The 26,329-nt window shown below is 49.7% G+C and overlaps 1 protein-coding gene across 1 annotated transcript; it reads right to left on the bottom strand.

Annotated features, from left to right (window-relative positions):
* Nucleotides 1–706: 706 nt before the first annotated feature.
* On the bottom strand, nucleotides 707–25,962 carry LOC131207536 (cGMP-specific 3',5'-cyclic phosphodiesterase). The gene is made up of 13 exons (XM_058200154.1): nucleotides 25,360–25,962; nucleotides 16,309–16,561; nucleotides 15,477–15,722; nucleotides 15,145–15,410; nucleotides 11,652–11,756; nucleotides 11,041–11,394; nucleotides 10,713–10,956; nucleotides 9,071–9,162; nucleotides 8,226–8,549; nucleotides 3,656–3,809; nucleotides 3,352–3,511; nucleotides 1,322–1,542; nucleotides 707–1,256 (listed from the first exon to the last, which is right to left on the bottom strand). The coding sequence occupies exons 1-13, from the start codon at nucleotides 25,960–25,962 to the stop codon at nucleotides 817–819; spliced, it is 3,462 nt and encodes a 1,153-aa protein (XP_058056137.1). The 3' UTR covers nucleotides 707–816.
* Nucleotides 25,963–26,329: the final 367 nt, after the last annotated feature.

Raw genomic sequence — 26,329 nt, 5'->3', positions numbered from 1 at the left:
CGAACCAGCTAACAAACACCGACAAAAACTCGGCGTCCTCTAATCTCTCGAACCCCCTCTAATGACTAGGATATTTGCCGTGCATTATTGCCTTCTGGCTTCCAGACTGTCCTTATCCGTAACATTTATGCACACATACGGTACGAACATACATACACTCACACACACACCTATACACAGTTTTTGTGTAGTTTTGTCTTTTTTAGTTAATTCTCTTCGTCGTATGCCAAAATGCGCCAACAAAAACGAAAATGGTATAAGACACGCACCGACACACCCGGGGGGCCGGCGGTCGTGTGAATGTTTGGTGAGTTTTCTAAATTGACCGTTTTCCATGTTTTCGATTTTGCTTTTTCCAGTTTTGATTTTCGGAGCGCACCATTCTCATTCCCGTTTTTCCTTCTTCACAAATTACTATAATTTTGTCAATGACTTTGAGCATATGGGTTACGTGGGACGCCTACTGTCACATCCCGGAATAGTGGACTGGGGACAAATATTTGCACTAACAGCCTGTAGTGGCTCCACTGCGGTGTGCAGCGAGTCCACGCATAAGAATCTGCTGTCCGGCCACCGGCAACAGCGACACGCCTATCTGCTACCAATAAACCAAGCTGCAATCGTACGGCCTTCAAAGGACACCCCGACGGCCATCCTTTGAATGGCCGTGCTGCACTTCGCTATAACACGAAAGTAGCTCCCGTTTGCCCAGCTCGTTCAGATGGAGTTTTCCTTGCCAGACGATGAAGCACCGGATCCGGCATCGCTTGCGGGCTGGTGGCCGGCGTCATCGGCGGAATCGGTGTAGAACTTGGGTCACAACAGCATGCACAGCTTGGAGCGTTTTTTGACCGGTTTGACGGGATGCTTCGGCCCTTCGGCTACGCCGTCGCCCGGTTGGCCCGGAAGTGAACTGGCCGGCGTGACCGGGACCGACTGTGCCGGTGGTTCCCTTTGCGGCTGCGGCTGGTCGGACTCGGTCTGTTGGTCAGTGGAGGCGGCGGACGTGCTCTCGTCCCCTTTGGCGCTGCCGGACTGTGACGCAATGGACGGTGGCCGATCGGCGGTGGTCGAGTTGTGGTGGACCGACTTCGACAGCTTATTGCGGACCGCCTTCCCGAGGGCGCCCGTCTTCCGAAGGCTGCTGAAGCGCGGCTTTCGCTCGTGCACCGGCGTCGTTTCCGTCTTCTCGTCCGGGTGCGCACAGTTGAGCGTCGTCACGGTGAACTCGATGTCGGCCAGTGGCTCCTTGCCGGCTGCGAAGGTGCACCACAGAAATCAACGAGCGTTCCCGATCGGCCCCAAGAACCCGTCAACTCACCGGCAAACTCTTCCACCGGCTTATCGATCGTGTCGTGATCGATCCAGGTCAGCCCCATCTCAACCTTCTCGGCCAGATCGTGCCAGTGCTGCCGGTTGTCCATCGTGCCCTCGTACAGGGGGCCAATCCAGGGAAACGCTTCCGTCAGCACCTTGTACAGCGGCAGGCAGATGACGTCAATGAACCCAACCTGCATCTTCGGCAGCTCGTCCTTACGCTCGCTGGGAAGCAATAAGAGCGGGGCGAGTAATGGTGGTGTCAAATCAAATAGAAACAGAACAACTTAACGCCCGCAAACATCACAACGGACCCCCAGCTGCCACAATCCGCAAGAGGCCATGGCGATGAATTTTATAGTCATCCCGTGACGGGGACCCTCACCGTATCTTCCCTCAAGAGCACGATGGAAACGTCCGAAAACGTTCGTGACCTTCCCGCGACAGTGTACACCGTGGCCCGTCGCCACGGGATCGCCCGGTTGACGGTTTGCGAGCCCCGGTGCCGGTCGCATTATCGTAATAATGACCCTTAATGTCCACTGCGGACGCTCTACACACCACGTCTGGGGATCGGCCGAAGCCAGATATCGCGGGAGACGACGCCTGGGAACCTCCTGGGGTGGAACGAGATAGCGCACGGCCACCAGCGGGCGGGAGAGACAGAAGGATGGGCGAAGGATAAATTATCTTCCGGCGACGTTACAGTTAATTAAAGTTATGTCCCCGCCGGGATATCGACAGGCCCGATTGGAACTATTTCGGGCGTGAGATTCGCCCCCCCTTTTGGGTGCAGGACATTCGGTGGCCGCTGGTGTGGCTTTCCACGATTAGCTCGATGTGGGGGTGGGGATGTGGCCGGAAGGACGACGTCAATGTTTTACGTGCCTGCTCCGTGCCTGTCGCGTGTACCGATGGGAGTACCGTGAGGTACCGAGCGTCCAGCCATTCTGGAGAGTGCAGAGATCAGCGTCACGAAAGGTACGTGATGGCTCAGGCCCGGCATCAGGCGGAGCGGCATTATTTGGTTACCCATTTGGGCGCCTAATCAATGGATCCTAACGCCCGACCCGCCGGATACGTTCAACGTGAGTGTCACTATTCTGGCTAATTCTTTCCTAAACGAGTGACCATATGACGGGTTTGGCTAACTTATGTGCTCCTTGGGAACGCTTTCACGTGCTCTATCCAGGATTAGTTATGGTGGATTTGTGAGGTAGCGAAGACGACCGCTAGAAAGTATGTTTTATTATTTTTTATGTGTTTTGTGACAGTATTTCGAGGATCAGATTTGTAAAAACCGAACAGCAATCTCAACAATTAACTCGTATTTCAACTCAGCGTTGGAATCCATAACAAGTTTCGCTTTTCCTTAAACTGTCGATAGAAGGAATGTAAAGAAAGAGAATGAACGCCAACTTTTCAAAAATAATGCACCAGAAAGGAAGCTTCTCAGTCAACAGTACAGATCAGTCGCTGAGCGTCAGTTGCTAATACTTGCAACGAAGCAAACAATTCCACGAATGAATAAAGCATTGCAAATGGTGTAGAAGATTGAAGACTTCTTCCGTCGCTTTTGTCAACTACATTTCTCATTTTCAAACCAAACCACCGACAAAGTCACCGAAGTGGAAAAGTTACCAACGTGCTCATAAAAACCGAGAGCATATCTTATCGCCGACGATCAATCGCTAAGCCTCCGAGGGGTCTGAAATGCGCCCGGGGAAAATATATAATTGGCAAAATTATGGGGCTCTCTGCACACGCCATTGCGCTCTGTGGAGCCACAAACTGTCACATTTGGCCTTCAGACCACTTCAATTCCGAGTGCCCACGGCCGAGCTCACGCAATATCCTTTGGGGGGGGTGGTCGGCCGACGCTATGCCGACCGACACTACGAACGTCCAAAGACCGTGGAAAGTCATAATGTCACAGGCGAAATCGAATGGCGGCGAAACAAAACCGAAAGCGAAACAAAATGGAGGGCAAAACAAACAGAGTAATAAAATCGTGTAATCAAATAAGCAAATTACCGATCCATCATCGCCACGGGTTGCTGGTTCAGTTGCAGTTTCTCCAAATCGCCCTGATCGAAAAACTCGTCCGCCACTAATTTGGCCACCCGGTGCTGTACCTCCCACGGTTTCGCGATGGCGCTCACGTCGCACGCCGTCATCATCATCCCGCACAGGACTGTGTGGCCGTCGGTCGGTGTCGGTGTTGTTGTTGATGGGGTGGATTAGAAAGGGAGTCATTATTACCGTCGCACGGGGTGGTGCCGCTGATTGGCAAGCCGCCCGACCCGACCCGACGGGCGGCGCCTACTGCGATACTTACTCTCTTTCTTCTCCTCGCTCTGCCAGTCGAACTCGCCGTTTTCGATGAGCTCGAGAAACTGGTTCCGCTTCTTGAAGTACATGGCCAGATCCGTCGACAGGATCGCGGTTTCGACGACCTTCATCACCATGCGGAAGTCCTCTGGCGACAGGGCCTAAACACACAGAGAAGAAGGATAACGATTTCTTTTTTTAATAGCCCGGGGCAACGGGTCAACGGGTTTCACAGGCGGTCACGGGGCCAGGCGTCGGCAATTAACTGGCCACAACGTGGCGCGACTTCAACCGGAAGCGTTATCGGCCATCTCGGGAACCCCCCGAGCTGCACGGTTGAATAATTAAATGTCCACCCATCCGAAAACGGGTTATCGCCTATTGGTTCCGGTCGACCCCTAGCACGGGGCCCACTAGCCCTTCTCGGTAGAAGTTGTGAGGAAAAATAGCGCCCGCACTACTCGGTCGCGCTCAAGAGACCGTCACACGAGATGCGTACCGGGGGGAAGTGACGAACGAACCGAAAACCGGAACTAGCCCCCACTCCAGCGGCATCCAACGCTCCCCACATACGCACACAAAACAAAGAGAACAAAGGACCAATCAAGGACCGCCCCGCTGCTATTGTGTGGTGGAATGCAACGATAGGGAAATAAATTTGTTTTATTAATACTGCGGTCGTGTTCGTTTGGGCGACACAAACGGGCCACCGGGGTGATATTTCTCGCCCCGGGACCCGCTTTTCCGGCCCATGCACAAATGCGCGCGGCAGGACCTAGCATTCAGCGCTGGGCCCTCCGGGGGAAATAATCTCCATGTTTTATTGATTGTGAACCAAACAACAAAAAATAAAGCTGCGTGCCTGCTTCCCACGCGTTCATTGTTGTGCCTTTAGTTTGCAAGCGAAATGGGATGGATAATTTTTCTTTCTTCCCGGGGTTCCCGGGATGGTGGTCACTCGGTGGTGTTTGCCGAGAAGCCCAGCAAGATGTGTTTTTTGCATTTTTGTTATTTCCGACGGAAATGGGAAATTACTCCTTCTAGGAGCTCTACCATTTACTCATTGGTTGGTATTTATTTTCATTGATGAAGCAGGTAACTTTGGGATAAATCATTTCAACCAAAAAAAAACAAGAGATGTTACGTTGTTTGTTTTCCATTTCAGCGTACCAAATGGAAAGCCCAATCGACCGGAATAACAATTTGGAACAAAAGGTGGCCAGCGAAACAAAGTTTGTCATCTGAACATTTGAATAGCATTTGTATATTTTCGCTATTTTAAGACGTTGAATGTTTGTTGCAGGTTCTAAGAGCGAAGTTATGATAATTAAATAATATTTCGATTTGACATCTCGTTTGCTGATGCAGCCATTTAATAATTTGAAGTTTGGTGCTCAAAGGTTTCGGTTTTAGACATTAATTTTCTTCATTTTGCTCGGTATTAAAACCATTAGTCATATAGTTATTTATGACGCTTTTTTATATGTTGTGCTAGTCAAATGTAGAATTAAGGTTTAGAATCGCACGAAACCAACTAAACAAAATACTACAAACTTGTAAACAAAGAACAACGTCAAATGGTCGTAAATAAACGTTTTAATTATAAATACACTAGGAATATTGCAAAAATAATCGACAACACAGCGGGGTTAATAATAATCAAGGGTTATAAAACGTGTTAAACTCATCTTATCAAAACAGATGGACGCAAGAAATAGACACCAAAAGAAATTGATAAACATTTGATCTATTTCAACTAAACCTTCCATCAGAAGGTACACAAGTGCCTTCAGTCATGTAATCGAACGTAGATTGCATGTTGCAGGAAAACCCCATGGCCATGTTTCCAATAAGTTTCCGAGAGCCATTCTAAAAAAGGAATGATATTTTACTACCGGAATGCCTTAAAACCTCCCTTATTCTGGGCGAAAGGCGCTTTGGACCGATGAATTATTAGTAAGGTTTAACTACTGGTGTGACGAGTTGATTACTCCTCTAGTGTATCGTGGGGCCCAGTGCCATCTAACGTTGTGTAAACTTAATCTTCTTACGCAAGGAATTCTAGAATACTCTATAACAGACTTCCTCAAAGATATCCGCCAGACTTCATACCCTTCTCAGCTTTTACCTATTTGTGTTTCCTGCACACATCTTCGGATAGTAAAAATAAGCAAGTTGAGATAACTAAGCCATAGATTTATACTTTCAATGAGTGTGTAGTGAGATAAAAATACCAATAACTGAGATAAAAAATACCACCTAGATAAAAGTGACAAAAATGGATAGGGTTTGGGCTCAAGTTTGACAAGAATTTAATCAAAAATCTGCTTAAGACTACTAAAACCAGCTGAATATTTCCACGTTTTTCACCGGGAGCAAGCTTCGTGTGGCATTATTAACTGCTTAACGGTTCATAGAATTGAACGAAACCAACCGACGATTTACTTAGGGATCGTCTTAAGACTTGAACCATTCTTTGAACACATTATTTTTAGCAAATTGCGAAAACGATAGAAACCCATATAAGCGGTGTGTGCAAGCGTGTCCTAAGTGACGCGTAGTGCACCTTTTTATACATTTTCCATTCACTAGTCAAAGAACCGTCCAATTTTCCATTTGCACCTTCGGGGTTTTCAGTTATCCAATCTAAAAAACCAATTAATCCCTTAAAAGGAATGTGCCACCGTTCGCGCACCGTTCAATGTGTGTTCCGCCAGCGGCTCGTTCAAAAGAAAAAAAATCATCGAAGCATAACTGCAAAGTATCCGCGTCCCGACATATCAGCGAACGTGCCCGAGTCACGGCGAAACATTCACAGGACCATTTCCACTCCGATCCGAGAGCACTGTCCTGGCGACCCGCCATCCTGGCCTGGAAGGTGGCTGGTGTCCCGTAAAACAAACCGCTTACGCGCCACTTATTTTTATCGTCGCCCCCGTTTCGGAGCGGACGGAGACCGACGGCTTTCTTCGGCACTGTGAGGCCACTGTGCGCCTGTCAAACATGGAATTAAATTCCGTCAATGCCAAACTTCCTCCCCACCCACACACACACACACACACTCATAGTGCGAGGTAAAGGATTTGGCGAGGACAAACAAACCGGAAGCTGTGCGGTGTTCGGCGGACGGCCGGTACGTGGGTATGCAAACACCGACCGACTGGGACCAACGGAAGGATCGTTCGCAGGTTTCTTGGGGCCCTTTATTGCCAACTTCATGTCCCAGGGCGGCGGCGGTTGGAGGAGTGTCGTAAAAGGCTCCAAATGCCGGCCGGGTGGATTGGTGTTGCCGGCATTGCCGGTCCCCGGGCCGCCTGGGGTCGGTGGAAAATGCAAAGCGCACCCGGCTGCCACCAACCATTCGGCACGCATAATATCGATTATGCGAGCTGATTGGTGTTTTGTTTCTTCTGGGGCCTTCTTTTATGCTGCTTCGCCGATCGGTGATGGGTGATTTGTGTTTGAAGCGGCAAAATTGAACGCAATAAATAACGGAACCCGTGAGGGTTTCGAAGGGCGCTGACGCGGGACGTAATCCCATTCGGAGCAGCTAACTCTAATTCCAATTTGAGGATTCCGTAATCTGGGGAGCGGCTTGTTTTTTTTTCTGTTGGGCGATGTTTTAAATTGGCTCCAGCCCCGGTAATTGAAAGGAATGTCGTTATGATTCGGTCCTTTAATGATGATTGAGGGCGCGTGTTCTTTCTGTCGCATATTTAAGCTCGTTATTGAGATGGTTCGGAGAAAACATAGCATTGATCGGTGAGACCGTGAAGTGCTTTTTAACAGAATTTTATCGATAAAAGATACTGTTGGATAAACGACACTGTTAGGTCGCAAAACCCGACAAACTAATGAAGTTTCAAAAGCATTCGAAAACATATCAGGAAGCTCCGTGGAAGGAAATAATAATACTGAGTAAAGCTACAAAATGTCAAAATGTTTGCACTCTGCAAAATGAGAAGATTATAACCGATCCTCAGACGGTAGAGCTTATTAAGTCTCGACTTTCCGGTTCAGTTCAAAGGGGGATTTCTGCAGAAATTTCCCTGAGTCACCGCTGAACTGAAGTTGAAGAAGTTGTTAAAACATATAGTTCATGGCGGGAACTCTAGATGTGGCTTACGAGCAAAAGCAACTCCGAGTGATATTACCTCCGAAGGGAGCCACTTGCATTTGTATTGCCATATTTGTCCAGTGTGTCTGCTCGATTTCTCTATTTGAATTTCGCTCCTAGGGGTGTCCATTTTCGAATCATTCCTGATCTGTGGCACGCCGATCCGACACGAAGTGGTGCCACACGTAGTGAAACATTTGAACATCGAACACAGGGACACGCACCCCGGAACTGGCCAGAGCAGTTCCTTTTTCTGCTGGCACTGCACAAACAAGCCAGGTGCCAGGTGGAGTATCGTTTGTGGTGCCCAGGACACCGGGGGGCACCCGGGTTGTTTACTCGACTCGAACCCATACACCATAACCCGGTGGAAATCCCGGAGGCCAATCGATTGAACAAATAAGGTAGAGCTGTTGACACAGCCGAATTCTGGCCAAATGGCATCGCAGCGCTAACTCACCTGAAAGATGTTGTTTCCCTCGGAGTTCAGTATCATCACGCACTGATCGAAATGGTGGTGCTCCATCGTGCTGGTCGTGTAGAGGATGGCCAGCGGGCTGTCCGTTTTCGACTGGAACGCGTTGTTGGTGCCCCGGTGGTCGAGATCGTGGCACAGGCAGGCCACCAGCAGGCCCAGAATCTCCAGATCCGTCATGAAGCGCTCCATTTTGCCGGTTTTCATCATCGCAAACATCGTCTGGGCCACGTTCAGGGCATGGCGCCAGTTGTGATACTTGACCGGGCGGTAGTTCTTCCGGACGCTCAGTATCCACCGGCACAGGACCTGCCAACGACCGTACAACAACAACGTTTGCTTGAAAACTCGGTTACGAGGACACGGGTCGCTGCTAGCTCTTTTTTTCCCCAGGACACCCCACGGCCGAGACGAAACGAGTAAGTGCAATTACGGTTTATTAAGGATTAACGATTGTCGTCGCCGTCACGGAGAAAGGCATTGGCCGCTTGGTGTGTGGTGCCTTACTGGAAGACACTATCTTCCTGGCCAGTGCCCAGGGATTCATTCGCTGAATGACGCTAATCAGCTTTCCGGAGCGATTCTGGCACAGCGATAGAACCCGCAGCTTGGTCCGGACATAAACTCGTAATCGCGTCTTACTGGGGCACATAAATTTACGCCACTAGAAACCACTTCCGTTCCGCGGGTCTCCACTTCTTCATCTCGACAATTCGACGGATCGGAGACGGATCGGGAACGGTGGGTTGTAGTAAGCGGGACAGGGCCCGCTGAAAACTTGACCTGCAAAAAGAGAAACTCGAAAAACGGGGCATTCGAAATCCACTTACGTCGTAGGGAATGTGGAACTGCTCTACCAGATTGCACTGCAGGAACATCCGCACCGCGGCCCGGCATGTGTCATCGTCGTCGAGGTCAAAATCTGGGGAAGAGTAACCGGAGCGAAAGAAATCGAACATGATTTATGCGTTAGTCGAAACGAAACAATTGCTGGAGGCTGGAGATCGACCGATGGGAAAATGGAGAATAACCGAATCTTTGTTTGATAATTTTAGTAAACCGAACAACCTGATCGCAGCTCTGACATTACGACCTACGCGACACACATTGAGTCCCAAAGTCCCACCAAAGCAATACTTCATCGCTGCATGCAGGAAAAATAGCGGCGCACTGATAAAACAATACACTGCGGGTCACAATGAAGAGCGCGAAAGCGAAACAAAAAGCCCCCACACTGGACCGCATATTCTCGCAGCATGTGCTGCGTGTCCTTCGTAAATCGTGTCCTCTTTTTATCGTGTCGTGAGACCAAGAACATTCCCTCGCACGCTCACCACACGCATTCCGCACGCAAGCGTACGCGAGTGGTCGGCTGGCACGTTGCCGGTCGGGTCGGATAGAAATTCAGAAACGCACACCCAGACGCTACGGTCCTGGCCCTAGGTCACGACCGACCTCCCGCCACGATGGTTGCGGGAGCTCATGAAAAATTCAGCACCGGCTTGTACTTGATGAATGTGTGATCGTGATTAAATTCTCTACCAGGCCAGTGGCCAGTACAGCGCGTCTCGTGCGTGACGTTGGAACACCCTTGTCTTTGGTTTCGAACTCCCGCCCCCGGGCAGGATGATAAATGGGGGCCGATGGGCGCTGGCCGACCCTTGATCGGACCGCGCATCGGGAAGCAATCCGTCGGCCGCACCAATCGGTGTCAACATTTATTTCTTTCACTCCAATTTTTATTCCAACTGTGGTGTAGTGAGTGATATATCTTCAGTCACCTTATCGTAATGTCTGGTGCTTCACGTGAATCCCGGCAGTCAGTATGCTGATTGCGCATCGGTCGGGTTGCGTTGTCAAACGCAAGTCCATTCCAGCGGCCCACTCCGTATCCAATTAGTGTCGGGTTAAATCCATTAGCCCAAAAGTGTGCGTTACCTCCGAGCCGAACCCCAGGACTAGTCCTGGCACGGTAATCGAGACAGGTCGGTCAGACCAATCAATCGCATCGCCCATCGCTTCCGGATTCCGGTCGCTCGACTGTAACCTTTCACGTCTTGCGGTCAATGTCGTGTCGAGTCCCCACAGGACCCCACAGGACCGGCGAACGGTGTAAGCTGAGATTTTCGCCATAAATTACCCCTCGATCGACTGACCGACCGACCGATGGGGGGGATGGCCGAGGACGGAAACGTCTTGATTGCGGCCGGTTACTTGTTTTACGAGTTCCCGAGTTGATGGTGGGTGAGCAAAAACAATCGTATGAAATATTAATCTACATCATTACGGGCTCGGTTCGCTCGGTAAATCGGATTCGTCTTCTGACCGCACCGTATCGATTGCGGGAAGGAAAGAAGAATACGGCCCTAATTGAAGGACCGAAGGTTGGCCGCATCGGAAATCGTTGCTGGCTCAATTAGACCGAAACACGGTAGTCCCGTCAACCGCCTGGTGACCGGTGCTGCGGCTTACCGATGAACTTGAAGCTGTACAACTTGTACTCCTCGGCCGACTGGATCTGATCGTTGGCCAGCTTGAGCGTCTGGTCCTGGCTGGCGGTCGCGTGGTACGACAGACACTCCAGCGCCACCTTCTGCTTGGCCATCAGCTTGCAGGCGCTCTCGTACATCTGCGTGTTGTGGATGCCGAGACCACAGAAGATGGCGAACGCCTCGAAGATGGAGATATCACAGTTGGTAAATTGTAGATCATTTTGCTGTTGGCGAGAGAATGATAGCAACACCGGTTAATGTCTGTGGCCGTGCGTGCCGGAAGTCGTCGTGCGATCCGCCACACTCACCTTATTGATTAATTGAGCGACACCGATGACCGTCTTCTGGCCGTTGATGATCGGCATGCACAGGATCGACTGGACACTGTGTGTTTCGTCGAACGCGGTCGACGACGTGGTGGCAACCGTGCCATCCGCCACGACCGGTTGCGCGACCACCGCCGGCTGGTAGATGGGCTTATCCTTGAGCCACTCGACCACGTCGCTAATGTTGAGCGTTTCGCCCGTGGCCGCCACGTACTCAGCGATCTGTGCCAACATCGAGCTGTTCAGGTCACTCACCGAAGGGCGCAGTATGTTGGCCGCCGACTGGTGGCTACCACCGAGCTCGAAAATCATCGTAAACCGGGTCGAGGTGGAGCTCTGCAAACGGGACGGAACGGGAAAAAACCCGACCTGAATGGACTGTCCATCATGAAATGAAAGGGTTCGGTGCCGGACAGCTTTTACGACACACTCAATATTTGTCGGCTAATGAAAAGCGAAATCTTGCCAGCGCAAAAACCCTAACGCTGGCCCGCGCAAGCGAGGCATTTTGAGTGGAAAAAGATGGAAATTACTGGGTGGGCCAGACAGAAAGGAGAAGGAGAGTGGGAAAAAGTAATGCAAATGCAAATAACCTGCTGCCGCTGGAGCACATCCTCCACGTCGACGTTGTGGCTCGTTCGGCGCGATAGCGTCTGATGAGTCTTCTCCGGCCGTTCCAATATCCGCTCGAGATGGTTCTGTGGTACGTACGTACGATGAAGCCGTCCGGAGTTTTATTTTATTCCGATGCCGAATGCGCGTTGAAAGCCGTCCCGGTACCGGTTCCGTTGAGCCGGGCCGAAGGCCGAACCCGAATTGGAATTAACATCCGAAAAAGGGCGGAAGCACAAGCAGCGAAAGAAATGGAAAGAAAGAGAGTGTATTACAAATGAATATGTTTCAAAGCGTAGCGCTTCGTGGGCGCCGCTCGGTGCCGAGTGAGAAAAAATATGCAAAAAGAAGAAGAAGAAGACAAAAATACGGTGCTGATTGGTTCGGAAGCGGTGCTGCGTCGGGTGTCCGATCGAATCCATTAAAACGAGTTTTTAATCCCAAACCCCCCGGTTGTGAAGCCTGTTGCTGCATCGAATGAGGCACCAGGCGCCTCCATCGGCACCCGCGGACTGGATTATGGCGATGGGATAGCACGATTGTTTTGCTTACCCTCTGCCTTACCCCACCGCCACCACCGACGAGTACGCCTGAGTGCGAAATGTGCCCAACAGAACCGATCCGACCGAGCGGTTCTTCGGAGTGGCCGCCGTGGCGCGGCTTGCAAAGCCCATTAGTGGCTGAGTCCGTTTTCACCTGATCATTGGAAATGAAATATTGATCGATTTCCAATGGGCTGATTTAATTCCGAGCCAGTGTTTTCATCCTTGCACTTAACCCACACACAACCCTCTCTGGCGCACTGCCATCATCGATATTGTCGGCCCCGGAAGCGCTATTTATCAATTTTCGGGAAAATGAGTTTCCCGGACGGGGAACCAAACTCCCCCCGGAGCGGTTCCGTTACTGTCCAAGCCCCTCCCACCGATGTAATCAGAGTGCGCGAGAGTTACAATTGAATCCATTTCGGTCCGATTGCCATCGGTTGATAAGGCAAAAGACCCAGGACGGAGGGACCACACCGTTGGGACTGGGCACCATTTTCATTTCGGCACAGTTGCGTAGCTACGCAACTGGACGAATTGATTACGCTGATAAGAAAAGTGTGCCAACGTCACCGTTGCGCCCACATCGAGGCTCACTGGAAATGATTCCAAATTTTCGAGGAATCACATTTCGGACAGGGCAGCCGTCGATGGAATTGACCGATAACGCCGACCGAACCACTCGGCGGTGACAGCGAATTGAAATCTGTTCTGTTGATTACTAGCAAAGCGATAAGGCTTCCGGAATGTACGAACTGAATAATAATATAATTATAATGACTTTGAGCCCAATGAGCATACAAATGTGGTGCACGCATCAAAATCGGTCACTACACGTAAAATACGCGTTATTAACTGATAATGTAACGCATTAAATAAACTTTTTAAAACCATGATCATTCTTTTCATTTTGCGCAACACTTTAAGTTCCCCATTTAGTTGCCAAGTTTATCCCTCACGAGTGCCTTTCGTTCGAAGCATCGACAGCGACAACTTAAAATTGCCTGCAAAATAGCCCACTCCTCGGACGGACGGATCGATAGCGTTACGAATTATCGGGACGGTTTTTGGAAAATGCCACAAACATCATCAACCTTCTCCGTCCGGGTGGCGCATCAAGTAAAACAACTTATTCAATGTGACAACAGTTTCGTGTGGCCATCCCAAAAAGGCACAATTTATATCCACTGGATATCCGTCGCTTAACGCTGGAAACGGCTGTATCGCGTGACACACCATCCACGCCCCCCGGGGAGAGCCAGAAACCGGTCCCTGGGTGGATTGCTGTGCTGTCAGCACAATCAACTTTATTTCACTCTCGCTAGAACTCCCACCGGTGGCGATGGCGGACCTTAAAGTTATCTACTTTGTGCTTTCCTTGACCGACACGCACACGAACACGGAGAACTGGCAGCTGGCTGGGGTTGCCATCGAAACGGCCTACACGAAACGTTGGCTCCCACGGCACGGATCTTCCAGGATGGTTCACAGCAGCAGTTGGATTCGGTTTTATTGGTGCATGCTTGGGAAGCGTTATCGTGCCCACGTTATCAGAAGCCCTCTGCCGGTGGCCGGAACACGAGAAACTCTAATTAACCGAAGCGACCGACCTGCGCCGGTTGTCCGACCCGTGCCGTATCCCTCTACGGCTGCGTGTCTCTCGTTAGCAAACTCTCCTTCTCTCCTATGTCCTCGGCGAGGGCACAAATAAAACCATCAGCTAGACTGGTTCCAACTCGTGATGCGTACGTGACTACCAAAACTACTCCTTCCTCGTCGTCCTATTTTCCCCCTCTTTCACGGCTGCCCCAAATTCCCGTGGGAGGCAAACATTTTGCAAGAACATTTTGGCATTTTCGGCGAATGAAACGTTTCTGGTTTCTGGTGGCGTGGGGGGCAAAGTTGTACTTGTTGGACGGAGGAAGCACGTGCCGGTGCTTCATCATTTGCTAAATCCCGAGACTCACATCTCGGATGCGCCCGTGTCGCCAAAGTTCAGTTGCTGTTTGGCAACACTTGGTGACACCAGTGACGCCAAACGCCAAATGTGAGATGCTATTTAAGGTCGTTCCAGAGCTCAGAGTGCTAACCTTTACTTCGCGTTTGCAGAATGTTTTGGTCTGGCTATACGTCAATTTGTCTGTCAACTATCGCAACCTGCTGGATTGAATACGAAATGAAGGTTCTTACGCACCCTGAAAAAGAATTAACCTCCTGTCGTACTCCAGAAATAAAAATTCTTTAACAAATACTTCATCACTAAAATTTCTACTTTTCACAAGTAAAGCTCCATAAACGACGTAAAATATAACACTTAAAATCCTTATAGAACCTATATAATTTCCACTTCCTCAGTTTCTCGGCTCGGTACTCTCCCGAGCCATGTAGTGCGTTTTTGTGGTTGTGTTCTACGGCAGCGTGATAGTTCCGGTGGGCCGATTTGCTCGACGTGAAACAGGAAGTTGATTGAACTTCCGCGAAAAGTGCTCTCCTAGAGTGCGGTGCGATCTACTACACCTCGGTTGGTGACTCGCTTGACTGTTCATCATCCAGTCAAAGCACCACCACCACCGTTGAAGGACTTTTCTCTTCCTCTACTTCCTGGCTACGGATCAAAGCGTGAGCAGAAAACCATCACTCGGAGTTACGCGCTAACAAAAAAAAAAAAAACGGACCGGACAATGTGCAAATTCCGTGAATGCTTGCCGGTGAATGTGCGTTGGACGAGACGGTGGGCCACCGGAAGTTGTTGACAGTATTACCTTCAGGGAATTTCGATTACAGTTTTCGTCGAGGCATGCACACTGCTTACTTGCCCAAGATGCGAGTTGCAAAAATAGTTGAACGGAATCGAAACGAGGTTGAATACGAGCATGCATTGCCTGAAAGGGCCAGCCACCCACGGTACTGGCGAGGATCGAGCTCTTACCGCTTCCCCGCAGTCGAGGTCGAGCAGAAAGACGGCGCACCGTTCGCACTTCAGCAGTTCGCGCGCCTCGGTCATGATCTTCGTTACCAGACACTCCAGGTTGTTCTGCTCGGAGAAGATGTTGCGCGCGAGATTGAGCAGTATCTGGTTGCGGCGGTACTCCAGGACGGACATCTCGAACAGCTGCGCGTTCTGGATCCCGATGCCACAGAACGTGAGGTAGCGCCTGAAAATCTCCACGTCGCGCTCCGTAAACTCGGGCGAACCTGCAGAAAATATACACATGCTTCACCATCTTCGAGACCGGACGGACGCTCCTCCGGGGTCCTTACCGTTGGTTTTATTAATGATCTGTGCCACGCCAATCACCTGACCCTCGTAGTTGCAGATGGGCATCGACAGGATGATGTTCGTTTTGTAGCCCGTCTTCTGGTCGATTTCGCTGTTGAAGCGCGGATCCTTGTACGCTTCCTTGATGTTGATGGTTTCGTTCGTCTGGGCCACCGTGCCCGCGATGCCGACCCCGAACGGAATGATGATTTCGTCCTGCTTGGCCCTCCGTACCGCCTCGTCGAGGGCTGCCGGGGAAAAAGCACAACGATAAATACGCTGCGGAAGCTGAATGGACGGCGCCACCCGGCGAAGGAGATTTAAAATGTTTGCAACATGATAGTTCCCTCGGCTGCCGTACGTGACCTTTCGAATCCGGAACGGGGACGGAGCAGATGATGGACGGCGTACCACGTATGTTACATAAACCCGCCCGGCACAATCCGTGTGGGTTCAATCGGTGGTTCTACCTGCGAACCTGTGAGTGCCAAACTCTGAAACCCCATCGCTGGAGGTATTTTTTATTGGGTGCTTCTGAGAAACTTCGACTCCGAAAGAATTGAAAGTTCCTCAACGGACATCAAAAGAACCGTTCCGTTAGGTTGATTGCATGGCTCATCAGTTTCTAGTTTCGAGTGTGCTTTAAAAACGATTGGCGCAAATACAGAGTTAGTTTGGAAAATGTTTCGTTTCAATAGCTCTTTTGGACATTGAAACTGAGTTTCACTACCAAAAAGACTTTAGTAACTTATTCTCGTCCCCGTTCCCTATGGCGCACCGGTCGGGCAATTAATTACCAATAAGTGGGCACCATTGCTGACAATTAATACTTACGGGTGTTCTGCGTAACGTCAAACAGCTTGGCCACCAGATACTTGCTGGACGGTGGCCCGTTGACGAGAAACAGCGAGCCACGGTCGGCGTGCGTCAGCAGCCCCACGTTGACCAGGATCTTGTGGCACAGCACGTCGATGTCGAGCTCGTTGGCCACGTCCCGGATCAGCTCCATGAACAGTTCGCCTTCGTCCAGGTCCGCCAGGTGGCTGCGGTTCGATATCGAACTTCGCGAAGTCGGTGAACGGCATTTCTGAGGGTTGAAAAACATAACGGACCAAGAAAATGAAGTCGCACACCGGTCGCCAATTATTTTATGCTCGTTACGGCACGCGCCACACGCGGTCGCGAAGTGACGATCGGTAGCTGGAGGCGAAGACAGACGCGCATTAGTATTCAACGTTTGTTGCATTTTAAATTACTCGACTGTCAGCTACTGTGACTGTCGAAAGAGGTAACTGGCTGCTGGTCGCATCGCTGGCCTAGGACGGGGACGGGCGAAAGCGGGTGAAACCGCTGCCATCACTTGCCCATTTGGTGCCCATCAGGCCGCAAACGTTCAACAGATTACACTTTCACACCTTACTTGTGTGGTACGACTCTGTTGACAATGTGGTTCCCTTTGCCCGCTTTGCTTAGCTGCTCAGCTGTCGAACGGGGTGCCCGAGTCGAGCGTTTTATGTGAAGCACAACCCACCCCACTCAATGTCTGACTTGGGCCGTGCACACACGTGCACACACATATACACTCGTTCAATCCGGTCGAGCATGGAAGTCCCGGTAACCGGGCCCCGGACGACGGCCGACTGTTGTTCATGAATAAAACAAATCATTCTCCCGAGACCGGAGTGCCGGAGGTGGACCAGTGAGCTTGGCTGTGCCACTGCTGAGGTGGCTGAGTAGCTCCTGTGTGTCGCCTGTCGGTTATCAATTTGCTGGCTCGTTCCGAGTTACGGTACCGGCTACGGCTTGTTTCACGCACAAACATCCGTCCGGTCAACCGGACCAAACCATGTTGCGGTGGGAAGCTCGTGGGAAGTGTGTCTCAAACCCGCAAGGATGTTAAATGTCGGAGGCTTTTCTGGAGTCGCTTTCTCAATGCCAGTGGGCGAAAGCGGATAAGAACAAACGGGGAAATTCTCACGAAACTTAACTTATTCGTTTGCCCGACGGCAGATGGTAGAGATGTTGTTGGTTTTATGATCATTTGAGAGATTTTGGCCGTGGCGGTTTCTTTCATCTCTCAAATGGCAAAGGTCGAAACTAAATAGTAGCACCAGCGAAAAAGAAATGGCTACTGAGCAGACGATTGCACGTTGGTGGTTGCCAGGTTTCAATTTCCGTGGGTTGCCACGCTTCGCATATTTGCCCAATTAAATATATAGCCGCGACAGTGTCACAGTATCAAAGATCTGTCCCGTTGATACGTGCCCGACGAAACCTACCTTGGTCAGCAACATGTTTAGGAAATTTTTACAAGATTATGGCGAGGGTGTCCATTCGCTTTCAGTGACGGAGATCAGTAGTTAATAGTTAATAAGTAGTTAATAATAGTTTGCCTGTGTCAATTTTCTCCGGTGATCGTTTTTTTATGTCAGCTCACGACAAGTGTGAAACTGTTGCATTCATGGTTTCAAAACAATTTTTACAGTTCCATCGTTTCTAATGATCAATTGTCGGAAAGTCTGTCGTTAGTGGCTGCCGATTTATTTTTAATAATAATAATAATAATAATAATAATATTTATTCTCTGGTTGCTTAAAGCTATACAGGTAAGAGCTTACACATCTATGGAAAGGAGCAGAAAGAGAAGAGGAAAAAGCAGAGGGAAAGGAGAGCAAAACGGAATACAAAGACGAGCAAGATACCTAAGTGACAGCAAAACACTTAGTCGGCTGGCGATGTGTCTGTAGTACCATGTTCCTTAAGTTCCTGTAGTATCATGTTCCATGTCAGTGAGTGCAATATCATATCGTTTTTAATTAAGAAGGTCCAGCTCTCGTTCTTATTGCATTGCCTCTTTAGTTGGCCCACAAGCTTACGTGATTCGTTACATAGGTATGATTGTAGATGCGAGGCTTAATCTGAATACGCACCGTTAAAACATCATTAGGCGAGCGTACAGAATGCGTGGTTTTGCTATCCACAAGAGTTCTGAATTCAGATTGATCGCCTTGAAGTCTTACAACGCATGCTCCCTAGGCTCTTAGGCTTGATTGATGCGTCGTTAATCAAGTACCTTATTATAAAACGCGCTGCCGCGGTCGGCTCAAGCCTTTTTCGCATTTAAGATCTTGACGACCCGTAATGACTCACCGACACTCCCTGCTCAATTAAATTTTGTCGTCTCTCGCTGGGTCAATTTTTCGTAACTTATTGACGTTGATATGTGCCTTAATCAATGTCGTAATGTTTTTATGTTCATGCCTTAGTCCTGTACGTTGTCAATCAGTCACGTTACCCGATGGATCTGACCCGAAACCCGAATAAATGAGAAAAATGTAAAACCTTAATGCTTATCCCAACTCATAAAGAATGATTTTAAATGAGGAATGTTGTGGAAATAACCGTGTTTCTGTAAGTGTCAGTATGACCAGCCGCAATTCTACCCGATCCTACCCGATGCAGCCCTAATCCTACAGATTGGTACAGGTAAACATTGTAAACAGGTCGTAAACATTCTCAGTTTGCACTAAGTCTATGTTTATTCGTAGGATGTCCATTGTCTTTGTGTAGTCCTCTTGTGCAAACAATCATAACATTGTTTGTTTAATAGCGAAAATAACAAAACTTTAAAAAATGGAAATAATATTGCGGTGTGTCTATTACAGACAATTAAGTCGATTTAGTAATTCCAGCACATCAATGAATATTGTCAGACAACTGTATCTATAATAAGTTCCTCGAATCAACCCTGACGAATAAAAACATAATAGAGAAAAGTCGTATGTTCGTTCCAGTCCAACAATTTGTACAAAGTAAACACAAATCGTTCTCCGACCAAACCTCAGATCTTTCTGTTTACGTTTATGCCATTCGTACCATACGGTAATCGCCCACCTGTCCAATCAACCCTCTCTGCGGCGCCGTTTCATACTTTTCAAAGAGCTCTCATGGGAAAATATTTTGAAAACGATTTTGCAAAACACAACACAACTCCAACTCCACGCAACCGGAAGAGCCCACGGAAGGTTCTTACTCTCCCTTGAACACTTTGAAACCGGGAACCACTGGCCGGGGCGACAAGCACACAAGCACCGGCACGCTCGAGGATAATGGGCTCGAGTAATGGCGACGCGCGCGGACAAAGCCAGGATTGCACACGTCCGGCGACTCCGTAACGGGCTGCGAATCGAGGGGTGGCGCCCCGAGGGTGTTGTAGAGCAAATGTTTACCAAACTCGGAAGTCGTCGAATAATTAGTGCTAAACGCCCCAACTCATTAACATTTCCACACCGGAAAAGCGGAAGAGCCGCCCGGGCCGCGTGCCCGAAGTAAGTGGGCGAAGCACCCCCCCACGCACCCCGGTCGCTCGGCGGGCCAGCAACCAGACACCTTCCCGACGCCGACGCACATACCAACTCCGACAGTGGATTAGGCATCACCGACGAAAGAATGCCCAGTGGGAGGCCGGAACGGGATGGTCCAGGATGGTCTGCCGGCGGCCACGGCGAGCACGGGGTGGGTAGAATTACAAATTGTCGCCACTATTTTCGCCACGGCATCGGGGAAATCTAGGTCACGGAAGTGGCTCGGCAAACACTTGGCTACTCGGGACGGGCCAGTGGGTTCAGCGGGGTCGTCCGCCACGTGGAGAGGGTCAATTACCAGTCGGGTAGCGGAGCGGTGGTTAGCAGGAGCAAAGAAAACTCGACAACGCCGACGACAACTGCGCCGTGCCGTCGAACAACGATCCACACGTCCTTGACGGGGCACAAGGATGGTCGCTCCGACGGGGCGTGTTTATGGAGCTCACTTCTCCACAACCCGTCCCATATCAGCGATTGGTACGTGCAAGGATCGCCTAACAGCCGGCCGGTCCCCGTCTTGGTCGATTTTTGCGTTGAGACGATGACATTGTGCGAGGTGAGTTCGGCCATTCTTCACCAAGACGGCCTCCTTGTCATCACAACAAACCCCTTCCCTCTTGCCGGCCTCTGGAGTTCTCTGCTTCCCGCGGTGCAGTGTTTTTATTTAAGGGGTTACTCCTTCCTGGTCAGCGTTGGTAGACCGGAACCAGACGGATTGTTGAGCCCTGGACCCACCGAGGCCGGCTTATCGACGGCTTGCTTCAGTGTGTCAACCCTGGCATTAGGTGATCAGGTTACTGCCAAGTCTGTTCCTTCGTTTTGGTGCCAAGTGGTTCATTTGAGGTCTCCGTAAAAGATTGACAAACCATTTCACGGGAGTCAACTCATTGAAATCCGTGGTACCTCAAGTTTTACAAGTTCATCTAACCCACCACGAACCCTGCCGAGAGAATCTTTAATCTGCTTCTTTAAATGCCCCACTCGGCGTACTCGGAGAAATCAAATAAAAATAATGACATCGGAAACATGCCGGAAGGCCAACATTTATGATGCGACCTCAAGCATCGGACTGGGTGGCAAGCACACGATAATGAACTCATTGTCTGCCGCAGACGCGGTCAAACAGCCCCGGGCAGACCATGCTCAGCAAAGCGAGCAAAACAATAGCCACCCCTCTAAGCGTGAGCCGGAAAATGGTGCACCTGATGTCTGCTGGACGGCAGCCTCAACCGCGTGTCCTTCCGTTAAACGCTGGCTATGGGCACTAGCGAAATTCAATATCTTCTCGATTACCCCGGGAATCCAGTGGAAAATTATTCGAATAACGCACCTAGCAGTTCTCGAACTGACTTCAAGTGAAATAATTTCATTTAATTTATGGCGCAACTTTTCCCTCGCTCACACGGTTTCGCACCGCGGGCATGGAACGTGGAAAGTTTGTCCATGTTCGCCGGTCGCCACCACAGTCGCAATCGATTAAAGCAGCCAAACGCAGCCACTGTTTGGGGTCGGTCCCACCCAGTAAACTTTCTTCCCCAGGCGTAATATAGAACATTTAAGCTGGAAATTCACGCTGCTAGTCACGCGGTGCCGTTGCCGCGATAGCAACCGACAACCCAAAAGCCTGCGCACAATCGCGTTAGCACGGCCTCGAGTCGTATGGTTTCGGAGATTTTTGAGCATTAATTAAAAGCCAAAGTGACTCCGGTAGCCAAAGTGGGGTGGCGAGTGGCACGCGGTAGATGAAAAGGCTGCTGCTGCTGCAGTGGCGAGTGTTTTACATGATCCTTTTGACCTTCCGTGCATCGCAGACAATGGAATTATGAGGTCCCGGTCCAGGCAAGCGAAGCCTTCCCCGATTGCTTTAATCGCCACTTTAAACGAACAATAGTTGGCCGAACATTACCATCCAGGGTAAACGTTTTCGAAAAGATCCCAATACTTTTCCACTCTCTTCAAAAAGGCTTGACCGGTAGAGTCATTGGTCAGTTTGAGTTACTGCTACGATATAAATTCATATCGAGTGTGAACTGAGAGCAACTCACAAGAGAGCTGAACTTTCACTTTAAATGAGGGATAAAGTTGCAATTGTTTGCTGGGAGTAGAAGGGTGTTGTCCATCATGAGTAAAACGGTCTTAGCAATATCAACAACAGTTGTACCAAAGGAACCATTCAACGCCAGTGAAGAAAAGCAACAAAACTGAAGAGGCCCTTTCTCAATGCTGCTGATGCCGTCACTCAACAATCCTTCGTATGCCCTTCATAAGCATTTATTTTGTCTTAAGCAGATTCATATCTTTCCATGTTCAAAGAGGTGCACCTATTCCGAGGTACGAAACTTAATAAACGATACCAGCCGTTGACGTTCTGAGCACAATCAGTATACGAGCTCCGAAACGGGACAAAACGTCCTAGATGCACCTTTTTTTTGCCTTTTATTCTGTTTCAACCATATTACCAATTTTTGAGCAAATCAAGTTTCATGTGAAAGAGAGCGGAAACCTTCTATCGGCATAAAGAGCGCAAGACGTTTTGCTGTCCTTTTTAAAGCAGCCAGAGCGAACGAGTGAAACCTTCAAATGAAAAGTCTAATGGAAAATTCTTCATTCAGCGCACGGGTAATGCGGACCAGTACGAAATGGTAACTCCCATCGACCGTGGCTCTTGTAACGAGCGAAATTGACTTTCACCCCGCGCTCCGTCTTCTGTCTTCCGTCCCCGGGCCAGAGTATGAATTTATTTCTGTGAGTTTTCGTTTTACTGCTCTTGTAACTTTGCGCTTGCGACAGATCGTAACTTGTTTCGTTCCTCCTGCTTTGATTCATCGTCGTAGCATGAGGCTCCGATGCTTCAGCTCCTGCGTTATAAGTACCGGGGAAAAAAGCAGTACCTTTTGAGTGCGTCGCATCCGCAGAACGGCGCGTCTCGTGCCCTGTTAATTCATTTTTCATATCCTTGACGCACGATGGGTCGCCCGGTTTCGCAGTGACATTGAAAAGTGCAAAAACCTCAGGCTAATCGGGCACGTAAATGGGTTTGGGCTGCTGGGCTGCCTCAGGCTCAGTGCCTCAGTGTTCGCCAAGATGCGCTCCTCAACATTGTTGGCCCCTTTTCAAAGCCCAAGAGAGCAAGGACATACTCGGGCCCCTGATGACTCATAAATAACAAAATGCGGTGTGGTGCCTGGCAAAGGTAATGAGCACTCGCTGTGGCCTCGATGCGGTACTATCATCCATCTTGCCATCAAGCAGCACCCACGGCAGCTAATGCCGGCTCATCCTGGTGGCGGTGGCGAAGAAAATTGAATTACCAACACCAGTCGGCTGCTCTCTTTCGCATGTCACCGGAAGCACGGTGCGCAAAAAAAAACGATCCTAGCAAGAAATGTGTACATGATGACGAAACAAATAAAAAGGGATCCAATAAATCAACATCCGATCGGATCGGGACCGACCGGTGCCCGAGGGGCCACAATGGAGAGTGCAGCAACATTGCGTCAATCGGCTCCAGGAGCCGGGTTTCATAAATCTCATTTAAAACTTCACCTCCAATCAACTCAGCGGCCCCGGCGGCGACCGAAAAGTATTGCCGGCCCATCTCGAAGCTTTCGAAGACAGAACCCGGGAGAGAGAGAGAGAAAAAGGAACTGAATAGACGATAAAATCGCATCACATTTCGTCCCGTGTGGACCGACAAGTTAATTAAGATGGGATTCAATTCCACGTAGCGAATGATACGCAACATTGCGATGCAAACTATGACGCTTCGATGATTCGATCGGATCGGACGGAAAACCTATTACAGCTTTGGACACCGCCATCTCAAAATATCTATTTTTACCAAGAAAGGGAAATGGTTTTCAAATTAAATCGCCATAGCAGAGCGAGCACCCAAGTTTAATACCCCTATTGGTATCGCATCGGAATTGAGTGATAAAGTTACAGATTTCGAAGAAAAACATTTGCAATTCAACACAATCGTGCTCTAAACCCTTGAATTTTGCCTCTAATGAGTGAATGACATTAGTTGATCGGTTCCAAACGCTTTCCGAAGTGTTTCAAATATTCACTAAGGACTTGATGATAAAAATTTAAACGTACGCTCAACCCGAACCCAAACACATCATCATTTATTCAATAGATAGTTCATTGGCCATGGTTGAGCTGCCACACAGCCACCGAGGGGCTGGGTTTGCCGACAACAAGTTGCCCATTTCGTTTCGCATGCAACCGGTAACAGGGTTATGGTTACTTCCTGATTTGAATCATTCAACTGTTGCCTCACAGGCCGTAGTTTGTTTCTGCTGCCCGTCGGGGCTATCGTTAAAACCATTGAGAGCAGCCACAAATACGAACGAGCAGTCTGTACGGCGTTGAGTCAAAATAGACATCCAGATACTTCCGTGTTCAGTCCCCACGATAGGGGTTGATGATACTTCGTGGCCATGGCAGGCAGGTGCTCAGGCCGGGAACACCAGGAAAAAGTTGTGACAGTGAAAGAGTTAGTGATTGAACTAACAGAGACATAATGTTTTTCGCAACAGAAAAGAATGTTGGAAACCCAACCAACAAGGTTCTCGAAACTGTACCTCTTTTGCAGAGCATTATTTTGAGCCGTGAGAATGGCTCTATGGAGAACAAACGTGGCAACGGTTTATTGAACGGTTTATTTATTCAAAGACAGCCCTCCTGTTGTTGGGTTGTTGCATGATTATTTGCTATTAAAATTATTTAGCAACAAGCACCAGGCGCCTCCATTCCAATTACCTATTCCAAGCTAAAGTACTTACTTCTTAAAAAGGTCAACAAATACACACCAAAGTTTACATCAATTTAAAAAATATCATTTTTTATCACTATCGCTACTCCTATTAAACGACAATTGTTGCAAAAAATAGAGTATACGACAGATGCTTTAGACATTCCGTAATTAACCCGTGTTCCCGGCATGCGCCGTTACGCCAGCAGTCCAACGACCAATCGAGACCCCCTAACGGCCCATAACGAACCATCAGGTGGCAGGTTGGGACAAAAGTTATAATACCGCCATTTGTCGCCCACGCAAATTACGGCCGTCATGTCCAATTTGAAGTTTAATCAGCTTTACAACTTCCGTGAGAGTGCGGACCGAAAATTAAGAATCGGCTTAATTAACCCTTCCCGCGAAGGTGGATGTTGATTCGATGCCTGCCGGGGTGCGCTATTTATTTACCGCCTGCTGGACAGTTGAGCGGTTCCTTAATGAGCCAAAGCGTCCTGACAATTGGTCCCAGTGGCACCTGCGGCCCAAGGCGGACGAGGATTGCGAAAATGATAACTTGCATTCAATTAATCTGCATAATAGTGGGCAGCAGCAGGACGAGGGTCCCACCAACGATCATAAATTATCGTTAGCGCTAGCGGGTGAATCTGATCCTTCACGCGCTGACGGTGTCCGTTTTTATGCTCCCCGGCCATCGGATGGATACACTTTTGTGGTGCGCTGAACAGAGAGAGAAAGAAGAGCGGCAAGTCCACGTACCTTAACCGGAGATGAGGCTAGCCACTGCTGGAACAGGTCCGAGGTGACCGACGCCCGGTGTGGCGATTTCGGTGACTTCGACGTATCGGTGGTAATTGACTGCAGTTTGGCGACGACATCGGTCGGTGCCCGCTCACGGAACCAGCGCTCGATGGCGACTGAGTGCTCCTCGAAGAAGGTGCCGATCTCGTCCAGCTCCTCCTGCGAGCAGAGCGAGTCGGCTTTGTGGCGAAACGGTGACAGATGGGTCGGGGACTGGGACTGCGAGATGCTCGAGCGGGACGTGTTCGGTGACAGCAGGTTGGCGTCTTCCGAGGCGCCCAGTGGCCGGGAATTGCTTCGCATTAGGGCACAATTAGCGTTCTCACCGTTCTCGGCCACTGGTCCTGCCGGTGGCATCGGGGAAGCTAACGTTGGCACCGTGCAACAACCATTGCCGTTGCTGTTGATGTTGGTTGGAGGAGCGACCAGCGCCGGTTCCAAACCATTCCCCGTCGGTGGACTGGTGACTTCCGGTCCACCGTTCTTCTGGGGCCACTCATCGTTAATGGTTGGTGCTGGCGTCACCGTTTCGCGTTCCGACTGCTGCTGCTCCGGCTCCATGGCCAGAAAACGCTACCTTTCGCTTACTCACACTGGTTCCCACTGGTCACAGCATCGACAGCAGCGGACATTTCCGACGGACCATTAGGCAACGAAAGGCCGACTACCGAAAACATTATTTCGCAATGCAAGCAGCACCGGATCGTTTAGCTTCATTTAATTATTCAAAACTTCGAACAAACCGCGTCCTGTATCCATTGACCACGGGCGTGAACACTGCCACATGGATTGCCCCTCAATTAAACATTAAACACACAAGCACACACAGTAGAAGCCATTTAAAGTCCTCACGCCGGCCAGCGCTAGGGATTCGGAAACGTCGGAAATCCTGGATCAGCCGCGGTTCGTTGGTGCGCTCGCTCGGCGT

The sequence above is a fragment of the Anopheles bellator genome, chromosome 2, assembly GCF_943735745.2.
Source record: "Anopheles bellator chromosome 2, idAnoBellAS_SP24_06.2, whole genome shotgun sequence".
In the NCBI taxonomy this organism is placed as follows: domain Eukaryota; kingdom Metazoa; phylum Arthropoda; class Insecta; order Diptera; family Culicidae; genus Anopheles; species Anopheles bellator.
Note: the sequence above shows the minus strand (reverse complement) of the source record. Positions and strands in the feature narration are given on the sequence as shown.